Source organism: Coregonus clupeaformis, chromosome 36 (assembly GCF_020615455.1).
Source record: "Coregonus clupeaformis isolate EN_2021a chromosome 36, ASM2061545v1, whole genome shotgun sequence".
Classification (NCBI taxonomy): Eukaryota; Metazoa; Chordata; class Actinopteri; order Salmoniformes; family Salmonidae; genus Coregonus; species Coregonus clupeaformis.
The window spans coordinates 22605066-22626971 of NC_059227.1; the positions used below are offsets into that span (position 1 = coordinate 22605066).

At 41.9% G+C, this 21906-nt stretch overlaps 1 protein-coding gene across 3 annotated transcripts in view; it reads left to right on the top strand.

Annotated features, from left to right (window-relative positions):
* Positions 1-21906, top strand: part of LOC121552256 (ATPase family AAA domain-containing protein 2B-like) — a 159972-nt gene that overhangs the window by 58369 nt on the left and 79697 nt on the right. For all 3 annotated transcript variants that reach the window (XM_041865017.2, XM_045211309.1, XM_045211310.1), the window contains exons 20-22: positions 4617-4752; positions 11074-11270; positions 11541-11700. In XM_041865017.2, the coding sequence (XP_041720951.2) occupies positions 4617-4752; positions 11074-11270; positions 11541-11700 (493 nt within the window). The remainder of the gene's footprint in view (positions 1-4616; positions 4753-11073; positions 11271-11540; positions 11701-21906) is intronic.

Sequence of the window (21906 nt, forward strand, 5' to 3'; positions counted from 1 at the left end):
ATGACAGACAAAATGAGGGAAAAAAATCCAGAAAATCACATTGTAGGATTATGGAAAATAAGTATTTGGTCAATAACAAAAGTTTCTCAATACTTTGTTATATACCCTTTGTTGGCAATGACACAGGTCAAACGTTTTCTGTAAGTCTTCACAAGGTTTTCACACACTGTTGCTGGTATTTTGGCCCATTCCTCCATGCAGATCTCCTCTAGAGCAGTGATGTTTTGGGGCTGTCGCTGGGCAACACGGACTTTCAACTCCCTCCAAAGATTTTCTATGGGGTTGAGATCTGGAAACTGGCTAGGCCACTCCAGGACCTTGAAATGCTTCCTACAAAGCCACTCCTTCATTTCCCGGGCGGTGTGTTTGGGATCATTGTCATGCTGAAAGACCCAGCCACGTTTCATCTTCAATGCCCTTGCTGATGGAAGGAGGTTTTCACTCAAAATCTCACGATACATGGCCCCATTCATTCTTGCCTTTACACGGATCAGTCGTCCTGGTCCCTTTGCAGAAAAAACAGCCCCAAAGCATGATGTTTCCACCCCCATGCTTCACAGTAGGTATGGTGTTCTTTGGATGCAACTCAGCATTCTTTGTCCTCCAAACACGACGAGTTGAGTTTTTACCAAAAAGTTATATTTTGGTTTCATCTGACCATATGACATTCTCCTAATCCTCTTCTGGATCATCCAAATGCACTCTAGCAAACTTCAGACGGGCCTGGACATGTATTGGCTTAAGCAGGGGGACACGTCTGGCACTGCAGGATTTGAGTCCCTGGCGGCGTAGTGTGTTACTGATGGTAGGCTTTGTTACTTTGGTCCCAGCTCTCTGCAGGTCATTCACTAGGTGAACCAGGTGTGGTTCTGGGATTTTTGCTCACCGTTCTTGTGATCATTTTGACCCCACGGGGTGAGATCTTGCGTGGAGCCCCAGATCGAGGGAGATTATCAGTGGTCTTGTATGTCTTCCATTTCCTAATAATTGCTCCCACAGTTGATTTCTTCAAACCAAGCTGCTTACCTTTTGCAGATTCAGTCTTCCCAGCCTGGTGCAGGTCTACAATTTTGTTTCTGGTGTCCTTTGACAGCTCTTTGGTCTTGGTCATAGCGGAGTTTGGAGTGTGACTGTTTGAGGTTGTGGACAGGTGTCTTTTATACTGATAACAAGTTCAAACAGGTGCCATTAATACAGGTAACGAGTGGAGGACAGAGGAGCCTCTTAAAGAAGTTGTTACAGGTCTGTGGGAGCCAGAAATCTTGCTTGTTTGTAGGTGACCAAATACTTATTTTCCACCATAATTTGCAAATAAATTCATTAAAAATCCTACAATATGATTTTCTGGAAAAAAAATCTCAATTTGTCTGTCATAGTTGACGTGTACCTATGATGAAAATTACAGGCGTCTCTCATCTTTTTAAGTGGGAGAACTTGCACAATTGGTGGCTGACTAAATACTTTTTTCCCCCTCTGTATATATAGTGTATTTGATATTTCCAAAAGCCTTTGATCTCAACTCATGAATACTGCATTTATTCAAAGAACACACTGAGATACACACTCCAAAAGAGCTTGGATTGGGCTTCTGTCGCTCGCTTTCTCTTTCTGTCTTTTCTCAATTCTCAAAATGTAACTCCAGGCCACTGACAGAAAGTTGAAGTGACTAAAATGGACAAGTTTGGACAACCAGAATAAAACAACACACAGTTGTTTCCCAGGTGCCAGTTTGTTAATGTATTCAGCAACGCTCGACATCGACTTAAGCTTGCTTAAGCAGAACCTGACAAAAACCACTCATCAAAAGTTGTGTACAAGACAAATCTTAAAGCTTTTTTGGCTTGACTTGCCCGTGCGCGCGCGCACACACACACACACACACACACACACACACACACACACTTATCAGCAGTCTAGCTGTAGCAGCTAAACAGACTGAGAAGCTAACATGGACGGTCAATATATCCTCATGAAACACTGCTTTGTGTTTATCCTTTATCTGAAATACAGCATTTTACATTGTCTCAGAATATTGATATTTGATCTCTCTTGGCTTTGTGTAGCTCTGGTGGGAACCGCTAATGTAATCTCTGCGCTTAGGAAAGTAAAGTTATGGAAAGAGAATGACTCAACAGTAACAAGTCAACAGGTGTTGAATAAAGCAGGAGATTTAATTTTGTTTTACAGATAAATAGAAGAACCCACACACCACTTGGGCTCTAAATAAAACATTTTCATTGGTAGCACTGGTGCTCCTGATTTAGAAGAGTTAGGAGCACCAGAAATATATTTTTTGCATTGATTGAGATATAGCCTACATTGGCCTATATGACTTCTACTTACTTTTGGAAGCACATCTCCTGAATAAAATACCACTTTTCCTTTCTTTCTGTGCCACCAAATGGTTTCTTATACTGGTAAAGTTACCAGGCTGCACAATATTGGCCAAAACATGTAATGGCGACTTTTCAACCAAATAATGCAATTTGACTTAAGATATAGTTCAAAACACTTGGGTGAACTGTTGGAATCATTAGAAATAAAATGATTATTCTAATTCTATGGTTGGTGTTTGGCATGACAAAAAAAAAAAAAAAAAGCCAGGTAGGATTTATGACAGGTTAGAAACCAAAGTGTTAGCTAGTGTTTCCCAGGGGACCCTAATATCATTTGAATCGATTATCTATTTAGACAAAGATTTTAGAATAGGCTACCTGATTCAGAACATGTCACAGATGGAACATTTATTCGTTTTTTAAATCTTTATTTTAACGTGGGAGACATATTGAGAACTAGGTCTCTTTTTTCCAAATGCGCCCTGTATAATTCAATATAAATATACACATTATACACAAGTCCCCAATTAATACTTGAAATTGCTCGAACAGCACCAGAACATCAAGATTAAATGTATTTTCAATTTTGTTCCAGCAATACGGTGCATTGAAACTAAAAGCAAATTTACTTAGCTCGGTAGAGACCCTAGGAACCTGAAGTTAACCAATCCTGTGGTTGGTTAAATATGAATACACGTGACAGGTTAGGCAACTCGGGTGTCTATACTTCAACAGCAAAGTTGGATAAGACTAAAGTTATGAAGTATGGCCTTGTAAACTTAAAGGGAGTAACCTTTTGATACAGGATGCAGTGATGAGTTTCAAAATTGTTGCCTGTAACAAAATGAAGGGCACTATGGTAGATGACATCCAAAGGTTTAAGAGTAGTAGCAGCTGCACTTTGATAAATAATATCACCATAATAAAGAACAGATAAAAAGGTTGACTGAATAATCTGCTTCCTACTGCTTAGAGAAAGGAACGATCTGTTTCTGTACAAAAGCCTACTTTAAATTTCTTAACCAGCTCATCTATATGTCTTTTTAAACGTCAAATTCATATCAATCCAAATGCCTAAGTATTTCCAGTGCATTCGGAAAATATTCAGACCCCTTCCCTTTTTCCACATTTTGTTACGTTACAGCCTTATTCTAAAATGTATTAAATAAAAATTTTCCCTCATCAATATCCCATAATGGCAAAGCGAAAACAGGTTTTCAGAAATGTTTGCAAATGTATAAAAAAAAAATAAAAAAAAAGATACCTTACTTACATAAGTATTCAGACCCTTTGCTATGAGACTCGAAATTGAGCTCAGGTGCATCCTGTTTCCATTGATCATCCTTGAGATGTTTCTACAACTTAATTGGAGTCAACCTGTGGTAAATTCAATTGATTGGAAATGACTTGGAAAGGCACACACCTGTCTATATAAGGTCCCACAGTTGACAGTGCATGTCAGAGCAAAAACCAAGCCATGAGGTTGAAGGAATTGTCTGTAGAGCTCAGAGACAGGATTGTGTCGAGGCACAGATCTGGGGAAGGGTACCAAAACATTTCTGCAGCATTGAAGGTCCCCAAGAATACAGTGTCCTCCATCATTCTTAAATGGAAGAAGTTTGGAACCACCAAGACTCTTCCTAGAGCTGGCCGCCCGGCCAAACTGAGCAATCGGGGAAGAAGGGCCTTGGTCTGGGATATACACCTGCCAAAGGTGCTTCAACAAAGTACTGAGTAAAGGGTCTGAATACTTATGTATTTTTTAATTTTTTAATACATTTGCAAACATTTCAAAAAATCTGTTTTTGCTTTGTCATTATGAGGTATTATGTGTAGACTGATGAGGGAAAAATACAATTTAATCAATTTTAGAATAAGTCTGTAACGTAAAAACATATGGAAAAAGTAAATGGGTCTGAATACTTTCCGTATGCAGTGTATGTGAAAACACCCTTAGTCGCACTGGTGCTCCCAAAATTCAAAATATTTTGTTGCATATGCGACCAAATTAGAGCCCTGCACACTGCTATTTACAGTACATGCTCTCAAATTTCATTTGCGACAACGTGGGCGAACCTTTGTTTCAACATTCAACACCTGTCTGCTGCTACTTTCTTCTGAAAATTACAACAACAAAACTGTCAATATTACTTTGGCTTAGCTCTTCAAAAGATCAATATAAGTCTAGACAAATCCAAATGATTCCATACACCAGACAGAAAGCCATTGGCTATCGTGGTTTTACTGTTTTGTTCATATCGCTGTCATTGTCTCTCCAAGGTGAAGTTGATGTTCCAGAGGATGTACGGGGAGGTGGTCAGTCTGTCTTCACCTGGAGAGGAGGCCAGACGAAGGTTCTTCACTGACCTGCTACTGGTACAGGCTGCTAGAGCGCCGCCCCACAGGAGACACAAAGGTACTATGAATTCATACAAGCAATCACACAGACACACAGGATATTACACACACACACAAGTGTAATACTGTATCATATTCTAACCAAGCTTTTACAATGCCGTCCTGACACCGTTCTCAGTGGGGTGCTGAGAGAAAAGAGTACAAGTCATTTTCATCTTAGCTTCATCTCGTCTTTCTGTTTTCTCTCTCCTAACCTAAAGTAGCAGGCGTAAAAGAAACACCTGAGCGGCATTTCTTTCTTTCTGGTCCTGACGATGAAAAAATAAAAACTATCATGGGAGGTTCTCTTCTGCACTGTTGAACCAATCCAGTAAATGTGGAGGAGGAGTTAAGATGGAGTGTCGCCTTGTTAACGTCTAAAAGCTGAAGTCTCATCACAGGCTTTCTCCATTTCCCCTGAAAACCGGATGCATTCGGTTGTTAGCAACCCCGCAGATGGTGCCTCTCGCCTGACACACATATTGCTCAAACACAGTAACCACCATTGAATCATTGCTAGATTTTTGCTTCACTTGAAAAATATAAATTCCTAGATAATGAAATGTGGGTGGACTAGTAGGAACGGCACATCGTGACTTCCATAGCTTTTAGTAGAACTCCACGGCTCTCTCCCCAACTCTCTCCTCATCTCCCCCTACGATATTCTCCTTTTGAACTCTCTCTCCTCCACTCCCTCTTCCCCCCCCCATACTCTCCCCTCCATTTCCCCCTACCATTCACCTTCCTATTCTCTTCCCCAACCTCCCTTTCCATCTGTTCCTTCTCAGTGTGAGAGAGTGGTCCACCGGGGCTTCCATGATGGCACTCAGCTTTCAAATGGAAATACAGCAAGCAACGCCGTTTGCAGAATCCTCATTGATGCGAGGCAGGGGACCCACACATACACGCACGTATTCTGACACACACACACACGGCTAGTATAGTCTTATCGATGCGAGGCAGGGGTCCTCACTCTCTCCTCTCTTTGGGGGTTCGCCCTGAATAAAACAGCAGCCCTACTTCCATCAGGGGCTGTTTGTAGGAGTGGGGAGTTCAGGGGGAGGCTGGGGAGATGCATGTCGGAGAGAGGGAGCCCGCTATAAACCCAGCACTGTTACCTATGGTTACACTCACGGACGATGATGCTAATGTGAAGCAGGGCTAACAATGTTGGAAGGCACCTGGGGTTAGTGGGCCCAAAGAGGAGAAGCAAAGGGAGAGGAAGCACAGTATGTAACAAGTAGACTATGCTGACTCCCCAACTAGGGCTGTGGTGGTCATGACATTTTGTCAGTCAGTGATTGTCATGCAAATAACTGCAGGTCTCACGGTAATTGACTGTTAATTAACATAAACACGTTTAGCATCTTTGGCTTCCTGTAGATTTTATAGCCTTCACCTTCACAATAAATCCATTATTTATTTTAGACAGGTCTAAAGAAGCATGATATGAAGAAACTGTAGCCTATTTCAGAAGAACAGAATATTCTGAGTCATCCTTATGTTAGGCTTTGATCTGGCTATGCGGGCTACACTAGTTAATTTAGCAGACAAGATTTGCTTAGAATTCCGTGGCATTATTTTATAGTATGAAGAATACAATTGAACATAGCTGAATAAAATAGAAAGGATACTTTCTCCATACGATTTGAGGGAGTGAGTGGTAAACAAATAAACTGGTCCTCCTATATGCTTAATTTAGTTATTTATGCAACGTTAGTTGTGATACAAACGGTAGGCTATATATTTTGATTTCTAATACATTTTAAGGTTGCATGATGCGACTCTAATGATGATTTGAAAAAAGTTGTATCAAAGGCAAGCGCTCTGCTCTGTTTCTTGCGCAGGCTGCACACACTTCATCAGTCTCTCATTCACAATTTGACAAGTACTTGTTAATATTCTCACCCATCAGACTATTCTCAATTGAATCTGGTCTTTACATATAACCTACTAATATACAGTTGAAGTCTGAAGTTTACATACACCTTAGCGAAATACATTTAAACTCAGTTTTTCACAATTCCTGACATTTAATCCTAGTAAGAATTCCCTGTTTTAGGTCAGTTAGGATCACCACTTTATTTTAAGAATGTGAAATGTCCGAATAATTTTAGAGAATTATTTATTTCAGCTTTTTCTTTCTTTCATCACATTCCCAGTGGGTCAGAAGTTTACATACACTCAATTAGTATTTGGTAGCATTGCCTTTAAATTGTTTCACTTGGGTCAAAAAGTTTCGGGTAACTCTCCTTCCACAAGCTTCCCACAATAAGTTGGGTGAATTTTGTCCCATTCCTTCTGACAGAGCTGGTGTAACTGAGTCAGGTTTGTAGGCCTCCTTGCTCGCACACGCTTTTTCAGTTCTGCCCACAAATGTTCTATAGGATTGAGGTCAGGGCTTTGTGATGGCCACTCCAATACCTTGACTTTGTTGTCCTTAAGCCATTTTGCCACAACTTTGGAAGGATGCTTGGGGTCATTGTCCATTTGGAAGACCCATTTGTGACCAAGCTTTAACTTAATTTTCTGGAATTTTCCAAGCTGTTTAAAGGCACAGTCAACTTAGTGTATGTAAACTTCTGACCCACTGGAATTGTGATACAGTGAATTATAAGTGAAATAATCTGTCTGTAAACAATTGTTGGAAATTGTCCTAACCGACTTGCCAAAACTATAGTTTGTTAACAACAAATTTGTGGAGTGTTTAAAAAAACGAGTTTGAATGACTCCAACCTAAGTGTATGTAAACTTCCGACTTCAACTGTATTTGTGAAATTATTTTTGATTTAGAATGGCCAACAAAAAAACATGTCATCCATACCCTGCACTCGAATAGTGAATGGAGGTTACGTGTGGTTATGTTTTTAAAATTCCAGGTAGGCTATACCATTGTAAAGCGGATTAATGTGCTTAAATTTAAGAATTTAGCAATAAATGTAGCAGCACAAGAAAGCTGGGATCATCTTTTAAATAGTGGGCAGTCAAAATTCTGTTTTCACACGCTATTGCGCAATGACTGAGCTTATAAGAACACGTTTCACTAGGCTCTCTAGGCTATGGGCTCTCCAACCGTGTTCCAGAGGTCTTGGGCCACTTTAGTTAGTTGTGATACAAACCTTATCAAAACATATAGGCCTATGGGCGCTGTTTGTTGCTAGACTCCACACGCTGGGCATCATTCACAAGTGATAATATTATCACCGATCAGACTATTCTCAATGTAATTTTGTCTTTACATATACTAAATAATGTTTGTTAAATTAGTTTAGAATTTGCCATTATTCTGCACCTGTTAAATCAAAAGTAACAGTCAGTATCTGGTGTGGCCACCAGCTGCATTAAGTACTGCAGTGCATCTCCTCATGGAGGGTCATGTCAGGATGAGCCTGCAGGAAGGGTACCACATGAGGGAGGAGGATGTCTTCCCTGTAACGCACAGCGTTGTGATTGCCTGCAATGACAAGAAGCTCAGTCCGATGATGCTGTGACACACCGCCCCAGACCATGACGGACCCTCCACCTCCAAATCAATCCCGCTCCAGAGTACAGGCCTCGGTGTAACGCTCATTCCTTTGACGATAAACGCGAATCCAACCGTCACCCCTGGTGAAACAAAACCGCGACTCGTCAGTGAAGAGCACTTTTTGCCAGTCCTGTCTGGTCCAGCGATGGTGGGTTTGTGCCCATAGGTGACGTTGTTGCCAGTGATGTCTGGTGAGGACCTGCCTTACAACAGGCCTACAAGCCCTCAGTCCAGCCTCTCTCAGCCTATTGCGGACAGTCTGAGCACTGATGGAGGGATTGTGCGTTCTGGTGTAACTCGGGCAGTTGTTGCTGCCATCCTGTACCTGTCCCTCAGGTGTGATGTTCGGATGTACCGATCCTGTGCAGCTGTTGTTACACGTGGTCTGCCACTGCGAGGACGATCAGCTGTCCGTCCTGTCTCCCTGTAGCGCTGTCTTAGGCGTCTCACAGTATGGACATTGCAATTTATTGCCCTGGCCACATCTGCAGTCCTCATGCCTCCTTGCAGCATGCCTAAGGCATGTTCATGCAGGGACCCTGGGCATCTTTCTTTTGGTGTTTTTCAGAGTCAGTAGAAAGGCCTCTTTAGTGTCCTAAGTGTGACCTTAATTGCCTACCGTCTATAAGCTGTTAGTGTCTTAACGACCGTTCCACAGGTGCATGTTCATTATTTGTTTATGGTTCATTGAACAAGCATGGGAAACAGTGTATAAACCCTTTACGATTAAGATCTGTGAAGTTATTTGGATTTTTACTAATTATCTTTGAAAGACAGGGTCCTGAAAAAGGGACGTTTCTTTTTTTTGCTGAGTTTAGTACTCCTAGCCTACAGAAAGCTGTTGGTATCCTCCTATTTTTAATAGAGGCCATCAAAACTCTGTTTTCTCACGCAATTGCATAGCCAATAGCAGTGGTCACCAACCTTTTTGAGTCAAGATCACTGAGTCGAATGCAAGCCGAGATCTACCACTCAGATAAAAAAAAAAACATGACTTGAAAAATGTAAGCCTATGTAATATTAACCAATTAAAAACAGTTTTGTAGCATTGAGGTTTGTGCAGTAGGCTATAGGCCCAATACATTATCACTGCATTTGCCGATTTCTTATGCTTGAAATGCCCTGCCAATGTTCTTCTCAGACCATATTTCCAAATTTAAGGTATATGATGATCACACTGGTAATAGATCATCTGTTGTATTCCTTGTGAGGCACAATTGAGTGAGCTTAATAATTCATTAAAAAAATTGAATAATAATCCTGGCCTGCATCTGATGGTCAGTCTGAGGGGAGGGAGGGAGCAGCGGTGAGGCTGCCTCTCACCCGACTCACCGTCCCTCCTCTCTCCCTCCGCTGAGAAAAGGGGACAGTCTTCCAGCTGATGGACTCAAGTCGCACTGCATTAGTTCTGTTTCATATACCAAATCATGTTGTTACTCCTATGACCAGAGAAATTGAAATATTCCTTGATATTAAAAGAGACAAGCCGCTACAACGCAAGCTTATCGACGCTTTGCTGTACTCACATTGTATGGCTTATAAAAGTGTTGAACAAAGTGTTGACAGTGCTGAATAACTACTTAAACATGAACTTACTCATAAAAACAGCAGCTCTTTGCTGTGTTCGTTGAGTCTCTCTCTAGTCATGGTTTTAAAAGTTTTGACATCTCACAGTATCAACTTTGCTGTGCATTTGAGGCTTCTTTTTATAGTCTATGGCTCGAGGAAACTGTGCAGACAATGATCTGAGCTATCTGATTGGCCAGCGGTAGGCCTATAGGTGCACTTGATTTGCTCTCTGGGCCTGCCGGGTAGGTGGAGTTCTACCTTCAGACACATAAAATGGTTCAAAATGGGAACACTTGTCTTCCCGGCGCTAGGGCTGCTGAATCAAGTGCACCTACCGCCAACAGCGCAAAAAAATAATTAAAATAAATTAAAAGGAACGCAAGCCTTTATTGTTATTTTTTACAGAAATGTTTGGTGATTGACTATGAATGCCTTGGAGATCGACCAGTCAATCTTGATTGACCGGTTGGTGACCACTGGCCTATAGAAATGTTGCGCAACACTCATGTCACTCCATGCATCAACCAGCTATGAGGAGCTGTCTCTCGCTGGCAACCGGTGATCCGCTCAAACTCTAAATGCCAGGGCTCTCATGAAGTGTTTGATTTGATTTTTGATTGCATTTGCGAGTGATTAGAAGGACGATCGAGTACCAGCCATTAGCGACTGGCCGTTAGCAAGTTTGGTAGGCTACTAATGACCATCAGCGGCAGATCTAATTGTAGATCTAACTGGATAGGTATTTTAATTAAGCGAGAGGCTGGATCAAGTGTATTATATAAAGCAAATACAATATTGCTGTCCAATCCTTCTCCCTCTTCCTGTCCCAATAATTTCAGGTCGACAGGAGTGCCCAGGGGGTTAGGGGTTGATTTGGAATTCAGCAACCGCGTCACTCTCTTTAGGCCAGAGAGTGGGGGTTCAGGGTTTTTGTTCATGGGTTGATGATGTGTTTAGAAAGAAGTCTGCTGCGTTTTCCCCCCCCGCCTGAGTGGGTTGTCTCAAGGATCAACCTAGAGTAGAAGATTCTGAGGAGAACACACACTCTAACACACACACACACACACACACTCTCAACTGTTCTCACATCGCTTGCTTTTTGTAATGCTGAGGTCCTACCAGTAGTGGAGGCTTCAGGCCGCAGACCGCTCTTCCCTGAGAAGCAGTGTAGCCCAGAAGATCATGAGGAGAACGCTCTCAAACACATACACTCACCTACTCTATCCTATCCTCTTATCTCTCCAGCCCTGCGGAGTGAGGAGGTGCTTCCGGTAGTGGAGGTCCCTGGCCCCAGGATTCTCTCCCCCAAGGAACAGCATCGTCTGGCCGACCAGGAGGAGAACACTCTGAGAGAACTGCGTCTGTTCCTCAGGGACGTCACTAAGCGCCTCGCCATAGACAAACGCTTCAACATCTTCAGCAAACCTGTCAACATTGAGGAGGTGGGTAACAACACAGAGATTGCTCGATGATGTAGACACTAGATATCACAGTATACCTCCCTAGATACAGTAATGATAAAAAGGGAATGTAGTAACCTAGGAAGGGTGCGTCATGAATTTAGTCCTCCTGTCCCCTTGCCCTCTCACCTCTGTCTGAGTATTGATTCTAGTGAATTGACACTGCTGGACTGATTCCTCTTAACTGATTTTGATTTAAATGGAGTGAAGCGCACCAGTTTAATTTGACTTTCTCCCTCCCCTCCCTCTCAGGTGTCAGACTACCTGGAGGTGATTATTCAGCCTATGGATCTATCTACGGTCATGACCAAGATCGACACCCATAAATACCTGACGGCCAAGGACTTCCTGGTAGACATAGACCTCATCTGCAGCAATGCCCTGGAATACAACCCTGACAAGGAGCCCTCAGGTACACATGGAGGGACTTTTAGGAGGGGGGGTTCTACTAATAATAATAATAATATGCCATTTAGTAGACGCTTTTATCCAAAGCGACTTAGTCATGCGTGCATACATTTTTACGTATGGGTGGTCCCGGGGATCGAACCCACTACCTTGGCGTTACAAGCGCCATGCTCTACCAATTGAGCTACAGAGGACCACGTTACTAAGCTAACATATGGAATCGTGTTAAGATGGTCATACCAAGGATCATTTAGCTATTTGATTTTGAATTTTATGACCCCTTAAGGTATCTTTAAAATTATTTGATGAAACATTGAATTTGGTCTTAATGCTATTAGCCCATAGAAACGCATTGAATAACAGCTTCATACATGGACAAATGGATAGTCCCCCAAAAAATCAAAAGGAAGTTTGTTCTGAAGTGTCTGTCCTATATCTGAGAGATATAAGAAAGATCAGGAAACAATATATACTGAACAAAAATATAAATGCAACATGCAACAATTTCAACGATTTTACTGAGTTCCAGTCACTTGAATTAAATTAATTAGGCCCTAATCTATGGATTTCACATGCCTGGGCAGGAGCGTAGCAATGGGAGCGTAGCATTGGCAGCCAGGCCTACCCACTGGGGATCCAGGCCCAGCCAATCAGAATGAGTTTTTCCCCACAAAAGAGCTTTATTACAGACAGAAATACTTCTCAGTTTCATCAGCTGTCCGGGTGGCTGGTCTCAGACGATCCTGCAGGTGAAGAAGCCGGATGTGGCTGGCGTGGTTACACGTGGTCTGCGGTTGTGAGGCTGGTTGGATATACTGCCAAATTCTCTAAAATGACGTTGGAGGCAGCTTATGTTATAGAAATGAACATTACATTCTCTGGCAACAGCTCTGGTGGATATTCCTGCAGTCAGCATGCCAATTGCACGCTCCCTCAAAACTTGAGACATTGTGTGACACAACTGCACATTTTAGAGTGGCCTCTTATTGTCCCCAGCACAAGGGGCACCTGTGTAATGATCATGCTGTTTAATCAGCTTCTTGATATGCCACACCTGTCAGGTGGATGGATTATCTTGGCAAAGGAGAAATGTTCACTACCAGGGATGTAAAGAAATTTGTGCACAACATTTGAAATAAGCTTTTTGTGCGTATGGGAAAATTCTGGTATCTTTTATTTCAGCTCATGAAATATGGGACCAACACTTTACATGTTGCATTTATATTTTTGTTCAGTGTGTATGTATATGTGTGTGTGTATATATACAGTGCCTTGCAAAAGTATTCATCCCCCTTGGCGGTTATCCTATTTTGTTGCATTACAACCTGTAATTGAAATTGATTTTTATTTGGATTTCATGTAATTGACATACACAAAATAGTCAAGTGAAATGAAAAAAATAAGTTGTTTCAAAAAGTTCTAAAAAATAAATAACGTTAAAGTGGTGCGGCATATGTATTCACCCCCTTTGCTATGAATCCCCTAAATAAGATCTGGTGCAACCAATTACCTTCAGAAGTCACATAATTAGTTAGATTGCACACAGGTGGACTTTATTTAAGTGTCACATGATCTCAGTATATATACACCTGTTCTGAAAGGCCCCAGAGTCTGCAACACCACTAAGCAAGAGGCACCATGTAGACCAAGGAGCTCTCCAAACAGGTCAGGGACAAAGATGTGGAGAAGTACAGATCAGGGTTGGGTTATAAAAAAATATAAGAAACTTTGAACATCCCACGGAGCACCATTAAATCCATTATTAAAAAATTGAAAGAATATGGCACCACAACAAACCTGCGAAGAGAGGGCCGCCCACCAAAACTCACGGACCAGGCAAGGAGGGCATTAATCAGAGGCAACAAAGAGACCAAAGATAACCCTGAAGGAGCTGCAAAGCTCCACAGCGGAGATTGGAGTATCTGTCCATAGGACCACTTTAAGCCGTACACTCCACAGAGCTGGGCTTTACAGAAGAGTGGCCAGGAAAAAGCCATTGCTTAAAGCAAAAAATAAGCAAACACGTTTGGTATTCGCCAAAAGGCATGTGGGAGACTCCCCAAACATATGGAAGAAGGTACTCTGGTCAGATGAGACTAAAATTTAGCTTTTTGGCCATCAAGGAAAACTCTGACTGGCGCAAATCCAACACCTCTCATCACCCCGAGAACACCATCCTGTGGGGATATTTTTCATCAGCAGGGACTGGGAAACTGGTCAGAATTGAAGGAATGATGGATGGCGCTAAATATAGGGAAATTCTTGAGAGATTTGAGACTGGGATGGAGATTCACCTTCCAGCAGGACAATGACCCTAAGCATACTGCTATAGCGACACTCACATGGTTTAAGGGGAAACATTTAAATGTCAAAGCCCAAACCTCAATCCAATTGAGAATCTGTGGTATGACTTAAAGATTGCTGTACCCAGAACCCAGTAGTTTTGCCTTGAAGAATGGGCAAAAATCCCAGTGACACACACACACAGTACTAGTCAAATGTTTGGACACACCTACTCATTCCATGGTTTTTCTTTATTTTTACTATTTTCTACATTGTAGAATAATAGTGAAGACATCAAAACTATGAAATAACATATGGAATCATGTAGTAACCAAAGAAGTGTTAAACAAATCCAAATATATTTGAGATTCTTCAAATAGTCAAACTTTGCCTTGATGACAGCTTTGCACACTCTTGGCATTCTCTCATCCAGCTTCACCTGGAATGCTTTTCCAACAGTCTTGAAGGAGTTCCCACATATGCTGAGCACTTGTTGGCTGCTTTTCCTTCACTCTGCGGTCCGACTCATCCCAAACCATCTCAATTGGGTTGAGGTCGGGTGATTGTGGAGGTCAGGTAATCTGATGCAGCACTCCATCACTCTCCTTCTTGGTAAAATAGCCCTTACACAGCCTGGAAGTGTGTTGGGTCATTGTCCTGTTGAGAAACAAATAGTCCCACTAAGCCCAAACCAGATGGGATGGTGTATCGCTGCAGAATGCTGTGGTAGCCATGCTGGTTAAGTGTGCCTTGAATTCTAAATAAATCACAGACAGTGTCACCAGCCAAGCACCCCCACACCATAACACCTCCTCCTCCATGCTTTACGGTGGGAAATACGCATGCGGAGATCATCCGTTTACCCACACCGCGTCTCACAAAGCCACAGCGGTTGGAACCAAAAATCTCCAATTTGGACTCTAGACCAAAGGACAAATTTCTACCGGTCTAATGTCCATTGCTCGTGTTTCTTGGCACAAGCAAGTCTCCTCTTCTTATTGGTGTCCTTTAGTAGTGGTTTCTTTGCAGCAATTCAACCATGAAGGCCTGATTCACACAGTCTCCTCTGAACAGTTGATGTTTGGATGTGTCTGTTACTTCAACTCTGAGAAGCATTTATTTGGCTCAAATTAGCAAAATGAAACGACAGTCCATTACTTTAAGACATGAAGATCAGTCAATCTGGAAAATGTCAAGAACTTTGAATGTTTCTTCAAGTGCAGTCGCAAAAACCATCAATCGCTATGATGAAACTGGCTCTAATGAGGACCGCCACAAGAAGGGAAGACCCAGAGTTACTTCTGCTGCAGAGGATAAGTTAGAGCAATTAACTGCACCTCAGATTGCACCCCAAATAAATGCTTCACAGAGTTCAAGTAAATCAATTAAAGGAATCAGTAAGTTATAGTATGTTAACATCAATAAGTATATTCCCAGCTAGAATCCAACAGTCCCTCCTTTTTGAATTGTAACTCCATACTGTTCAACGTTATATAAACTTTGAAATTACTTATAAATGTACAGAAAAGAAAACATGATTCATATTCTCAGTTGATTTGTATGTTTACACTTCCGAGATGTATGGCCTCTGACTATGTAATATGCTTCCATGGCATAAGGACCTGGCCTCAAATGTATAGTCAAACTATGCGTGCTCTTACTCCCCCGAGTCCAGAACCTTTGGTACTCCTCCACACATCTCCCGGTCTTCTTGTCAGTAGGGAGTATACATTCTTGCAACTTGCCTCTGTCCATTGTTAATTACCCAGACTCGTACACAAACAGCTATTTGAGAATAACCGACCCATTCCTGCTCAAGTGAATATCATGATGCAAAACATAGAGAGAATACAATAATATAAATCAGTGAAGCTACAACATATTGAGAGAATATAATGATATAAAACAGTGAAGCTATAAGACAGTGTTATAGGGCAATAGTTCACAATCTATAGTATTAGCTCTATCATATGACTCCTAACTCACCCTTATGGAGATCATTCCATCTAACCCTTAACACGTTAATCACTACTGCTAGGCCACTTATATAGTTATAAACATACTAAAACGTGTTCAAGTCAATTAGACAGTTTCCAACATTCCCTCATCTCGAACAATAATCACTCACATGTTCCACACCACCTAGAATACATATTGACTTCAACAGGGAAGAGAGAGAATACATGTTTAATAATTTCACCACACCCTTGATGAGAATGAGATTGGGGCAAAGACCGTCCATCCGATCTGTTCAATGCCAATGGGATGCTAGATCTTCTCTGGGCTCCATGAAAATTAGTTTCCTGTTGGATATCACATTGAGTCACGGGACCTGATACCTTGTATTAAAAACGATACTGAAGCGTGTGCCAATTTACAACTGGAGAATACGTTAAACCTAATGTCTTTTATCAGTTTCACGCCTCAAATATCGCTGTTGTTGACAACACACGTTACTAGTATTGACAACCAACGTTCTTTATTGCTACACAATCGGTTTCTAAGAACTTCTTAATGCCACAGTTCTTCTACAGGCACCGGTCTGTCACGTATACATTTCCACCTACTGACAGTCTCATCCTTGACAGACACCACTGATAGAAATTAATATATCAGGTATTACCAAACGACAGAGACTTTCGGCATGGACCACTTTTCTACAACCAAACATACTAGTATATGGATGTGCCAACTTCTCCATATACCATATAGACAGTACAGACGCAAACAGACTCCAACCCCTAATCTAACCTATTAGGGGGGGCTAATTCCACCTAAGCACGTAGTGCCCTCATATCTCCAGTTTAACCTATTAGGGGGCTAAACCCTCCTGAACACGCTGTGCCCGCAATAAGTTATAGTATGGTAACATGAATAAGTATATTTCAAGGTAGAATCCAACAGCCTATATGATCAGGATTTTCTAAGTAAGGGAACCTTTTTTACATTAAACCGGTCTTCTCTTGAGATTAGTCATATTTACAGTTTTACTGCAAGATATGAATTGCCACAATGATGTTTGTTCTTTAAATTATGTGTTGTATTGACTATGCTGCTGTGGACGCTTAGGGTAAGGAAACAAATATGTAATTTGGGTGAACTGTCCTTTTAACAGTTTGGCCTGCCAATCAATCACTGTGGGTGGCATCGATATGAGTCGAAACATTTATTCTACTGTCAAAATTGACTACAAAGTGTAAATAGAATACTTTTGGTCATAAAGTCAGTCTGATCCAACGTTTTATGAGACTTGTGGTTGGGACTGCATCACAACAGCTTTGCTGATTGACCTCACATCAGCTGCACGCACTGTCAGTCAACAATTTGTGCCTACAGTTTGCCCTGGGTTATCCAAGGTAACATTCTTACTCAACCCCGCCTTTATGCCGAAGGTCAGCGGCAATTACAGTTGTCTTGCCTTAGCTTATGGCTTTCAACTTGCCTCCCTTCTACGGAAGAAGAGCTTCTCCACCATTTATGTCCAGTGTGCGCTTTGCGCATCTACTTGGATAGAACAAGAGCTTGGCATAAGAGTGACCAACTCTTTGTGTCTTGGGCGCCCCCCTGCGAAGGTGGGCCCCTCTCTCGTCAACGGCTATCCCATTGAATAGTGGAGGCTATTACAGTTGAAGTCGGAAGTTTACATACACTTAGGTTGGAGTGATTGTTTTTCAACCACTCCACACATTTCTTGTTAACAAACTATAGTTTTGGCAAGTCGGTTAGGACATCTACTTTGTGCATGACACAGGTAATTTTTCCAACAATTGTTTACAGACAGATTATGTCACTTATAATTCACTGTATCACAATTCCAGTGGGTCAAAAGTTTACATACACTAAGTTGACTGTGCCTTTAAACAGCTTGGAAAATTCCAGAAAATGATGTCATGGCTTTAGAAGCTTCTGATAAGCTAATTGACATAATTTGAGTCGATTGGAGGTGTACCTGTGGATGTATTTCAAGGCCTACCTTCAAACTCAGTGCCTCTTTGCTTGACATCATGGGAAAATCAAAATAAATCAGCCAAGACCGCATAAATAAAATTGTAGACCTCCACAAGTCTGGTTCATCCTTGGGAGCAATTTCCAAACGCCTAAAGGTACCACGTTCATCTATACAAACATTAGTACGCAAGTTCAAACACCATGGGACCATGCAGCCGTCATACCACTCAGGAAGGAGACGCGTTTTGTGTCCTAGAGATGAACGTACTTTGGTGCGAAAAGTGCAAATCAATCCCAGCACAGCAAAGGACCTTGTGAAGATGCTGGAGGAAACAGGTACAAAAGTATCTATATCCACAGTAAAACGAGTCCTATATCGACATAACCTGAAAGGCCGCTCAGCAAGGAAGAAGCCACTGCTCCAAAACCGCCATAAAAAAGCCAGACTACGGTTTGCAACTGCACATGGGGACAAAGATTGTACTTTTTTGAGAAATGTCCTCTGGTCTGATGAAACAAAAATAGAACTGTTTGGCCGTAATGACCATCGTTATGTTTGGAGGAAAAGGGAGGTTGCTTGCAAGCCGAAGAACACCATCCCAACTGTGAAGCACGGGGGTGGCAGCATCATGCTGTGAGGGTGCTTTGCTGCAGAAGGGACTTGTGCACTTCACAAAATAGATGGCATCATGAGGAAGGGAAATTATGTGGATATATTGAAGCAATATCTCAAGACATCAGTCAGGAAGTTAAAGCTTGGTCACAAATGGGTCTTCCAAATGGTCAATGACCCCAAGCATACTTCCAAAGTTGTGGCAAAATGGCTTAAGGACAACAAAGTCAAGGTATCGGAGTGGCCATCACAAAGCCCTGACCTCAATCCTATAGAAATGTTGTGTGCAGAACTGAAAAAGCGTGTGCAAGCAAGGAGGCCTACAAACCTGACTCAGGTAAACAGATCTGTCAGGAGGAATGGGCCAAAATTCACCCAACTTATTGTGGGAAGCTTGTGGAAGGCTACCCGAAACGTTTGACCCAAGTTAAACAATTTAAAGGCAATGCTGCCAAATACTAATTGAGTGTATGTAAACTTCTTACCCACTGGGAATGTGATGAAAGAAATAAAAGCTGAAATAAATAATTCTCTCTACTATTATTCTGACATTTCACATTCTTAAAATAAAGTGGTGATCCTAACTGACCTAAGACAGGGAATTTTTACTAGGATTAAATGTCAGGAATTGTGAAAAACTGAGTTTAAATGTATTTGGCTAAGGTGTATGTAAACTTCCGACTTCAACTGTATATTGGCTTATAATAGCAAGGGTTTACAGCCCCTGGCGGGCCTGACAACTCATTCCACCAGAGGTATGGCTACCTCTTGGGCACTGTTCAAAGGCATCTCTGTACAATGGGATAAGGGCTACCCCTTATACATTTGAGGTTTTACTGACTGGATTTCACTGCACCTTCATTGGTGCATACTGTCCTCAATGTCGGGGCCTCTGAGGGGTGACTCATTTGGGACTACCCTGACTTCGCAGAGCATTTCTGCGATACGGGAGTTGGCCATATCCCATTGTGAGACATCGATAGTATTTTAAAGGAAGAGAGGCATGCTTGAGACTGACCAGTGGGCGGGCGAGTGGCGCCTTAGGTGGAGAGGGGTCACCATTTTCACCACTCGACCTGTCTCCAATAGACGTGTGATTGGTTCTTCGAGCTGGCAGTGATCCGCTGAGGGAATCCCATTGTGAGACATCTCACTCATATTATCATAGAACCAGGGTTTACGCAAGTAACCTTAAGATATACAGGTAACTGCCAAAATATTGGTAACACTTGAGTAAATGAGGGATACTGAATAGTATATTGAATGCAGGTTCTTCCACACAGGTGTGGTTCCTGACTTAATTAAGCAATGAACATCCCATCATGCTTACAGTCATGTATAAAAATCCTGGGCAGGCCATTATTTTGGCTACCATGGCTATGCCCCCATAGGATGACAATGCCCCCATCCACAGGACATGAGTGGTCACTGAATGGTTGGAAGAGCATGAAAACGATGTAAACCATATGCCAGGGCAGTCTGTAACCAGATCTCAACCCAATTGAACACTTATGGGAGATTCTGGAGCAGCGCCTGAGACAGCGTTTTCCACCACCGTCAACAAAACACTAAATTATGGAATTTCTCGTGATCGAATGGTGTCGCATCCCTCCAATAGAGTTCCAGATACAATACTTGTAGAATCTATGCCAAGGTGCATTGAAGCTGTTCTGGCTCGTGGTGGCCCAACACCCTATTAAGACACTTTATGTTGGTGTTTCCTTTATTTTGGCACTTACCTGCATGTTGCCCTAAGAGTTGTGCAAGGTTGGTACAATCTTATAAAAAATTATTCACAGCTGTAATGGCTGCCAAAGGTGCTTCCACCAAGTATTAACGCTGGGGTGTGAAGACACATACGCAATCAATACATATTTAATTTTCATTTCATTTGATTAATTTGGACAATTTTCTAAAAATGTCTTACACTTTGAAAATGTGGAGTAGATTGGTAGGAAACAAATCCAATTTATTTCCTTTTTTTTGGATAAAATTAAGGCAGCAAAATGTGTTGTCATTCAGTCTTAGTTTCTCAGACTACATTAGCTATGCAACGCAGTGGCATGCAAGGCTTATCAAGTGAAGGCTAGCTCTGTCTTGTTTAAAACCTTGTTTTTAGTCACAGTCACACTCCAGCCATTATCAGTATGGTGTCTTCTATTTCTTTACAGTTGCATACACTTTACCCATATATGATGACACAGGAGTATTGGCATCCCAGGTGTCTGTCTGCTCAGCTATGCATCTGATACATTTGACTGTGTGATAAAACCAATTAGATCTAACAGTTATTCGAGTCTTATTCATTATGATTTATGAAAGTGCTCCAAGGCAGTGACACTACACAGAACTTGGAATTGGTTTTCTTTCTTCTATCAACTTAAAATTCAAATAAAATATACAGTGAGACAGAAACCCCTCAAAGCACCAGTGTAGCCAGATAAAAGCAAAAAGCACTTCACACACTACATTACTAGCACTATACTACATTACTACCCTTACACCCTGAGAATACCCTCACAGCAGGAGCCACACAGACATACTCACACAATCCCCAGTGTTTTCCCTAAGCGCCGACCGTCAGCTAAACAACCGATAAGACTCATTTGTTATCCAGCTACATTTTCAACTTCACATCAGACTTTTTTTCACTTAAGTTTCAATTCAGACAAGTCTGTATAGCCTTCTCCCGCTAGAATGAACTATATTAATATAATATAATATGCCATTTAGCAGACGCTTTTGTCCAAAGCGACTTACAGTCATGCGTGCATACATTTTTGTGTATGGGTGGTCCCGGGGATCGAACCCACTACCTTGGCGTTACAAGCGCCGTGCTCTACCAGCTGAGCTACATATTCATCTTCTAGTGATCTATTGATGGGACAGGCGCCTGTCAGTCACAAAGCAAGCGATGACAGGGAAACGCTGCTGGTTTGTCAGTCTGCTGTCTGTCCCACCTCTAAGTCACTGTTATTTTTGTGCGCTGTGGTTGGCTGCAGTCAAATTTATTTTCACGAAGGAGGGGAGGATGATGCTTCACTCTCCTGTGTTTGAATTTACACGTCCCATGTAATGTTAAGTGGTAACGATGAGTTGAAATCCACTTAATTGTTGTTTTGTATAACTTTTTTTCTCTCTTTTTTCATGTTTCAACTTTCATATAGCCAGCCACGGAGTCGGGCACATAGGCTATTTACTGTGCTTTGATTGACGGCCGAACAGCAAGTGTTGACTAGTTTATAAAAGGTGTACTCCTGAGTGGTGCAGTGGTCTAAGGCACTGCATCGCAGTGCTAACTGTGCCACTAGAGATCCTGGTTCGAATCCAGGCTCTGTCGCAGCCGGCCGCGACCGGGAGACTCAT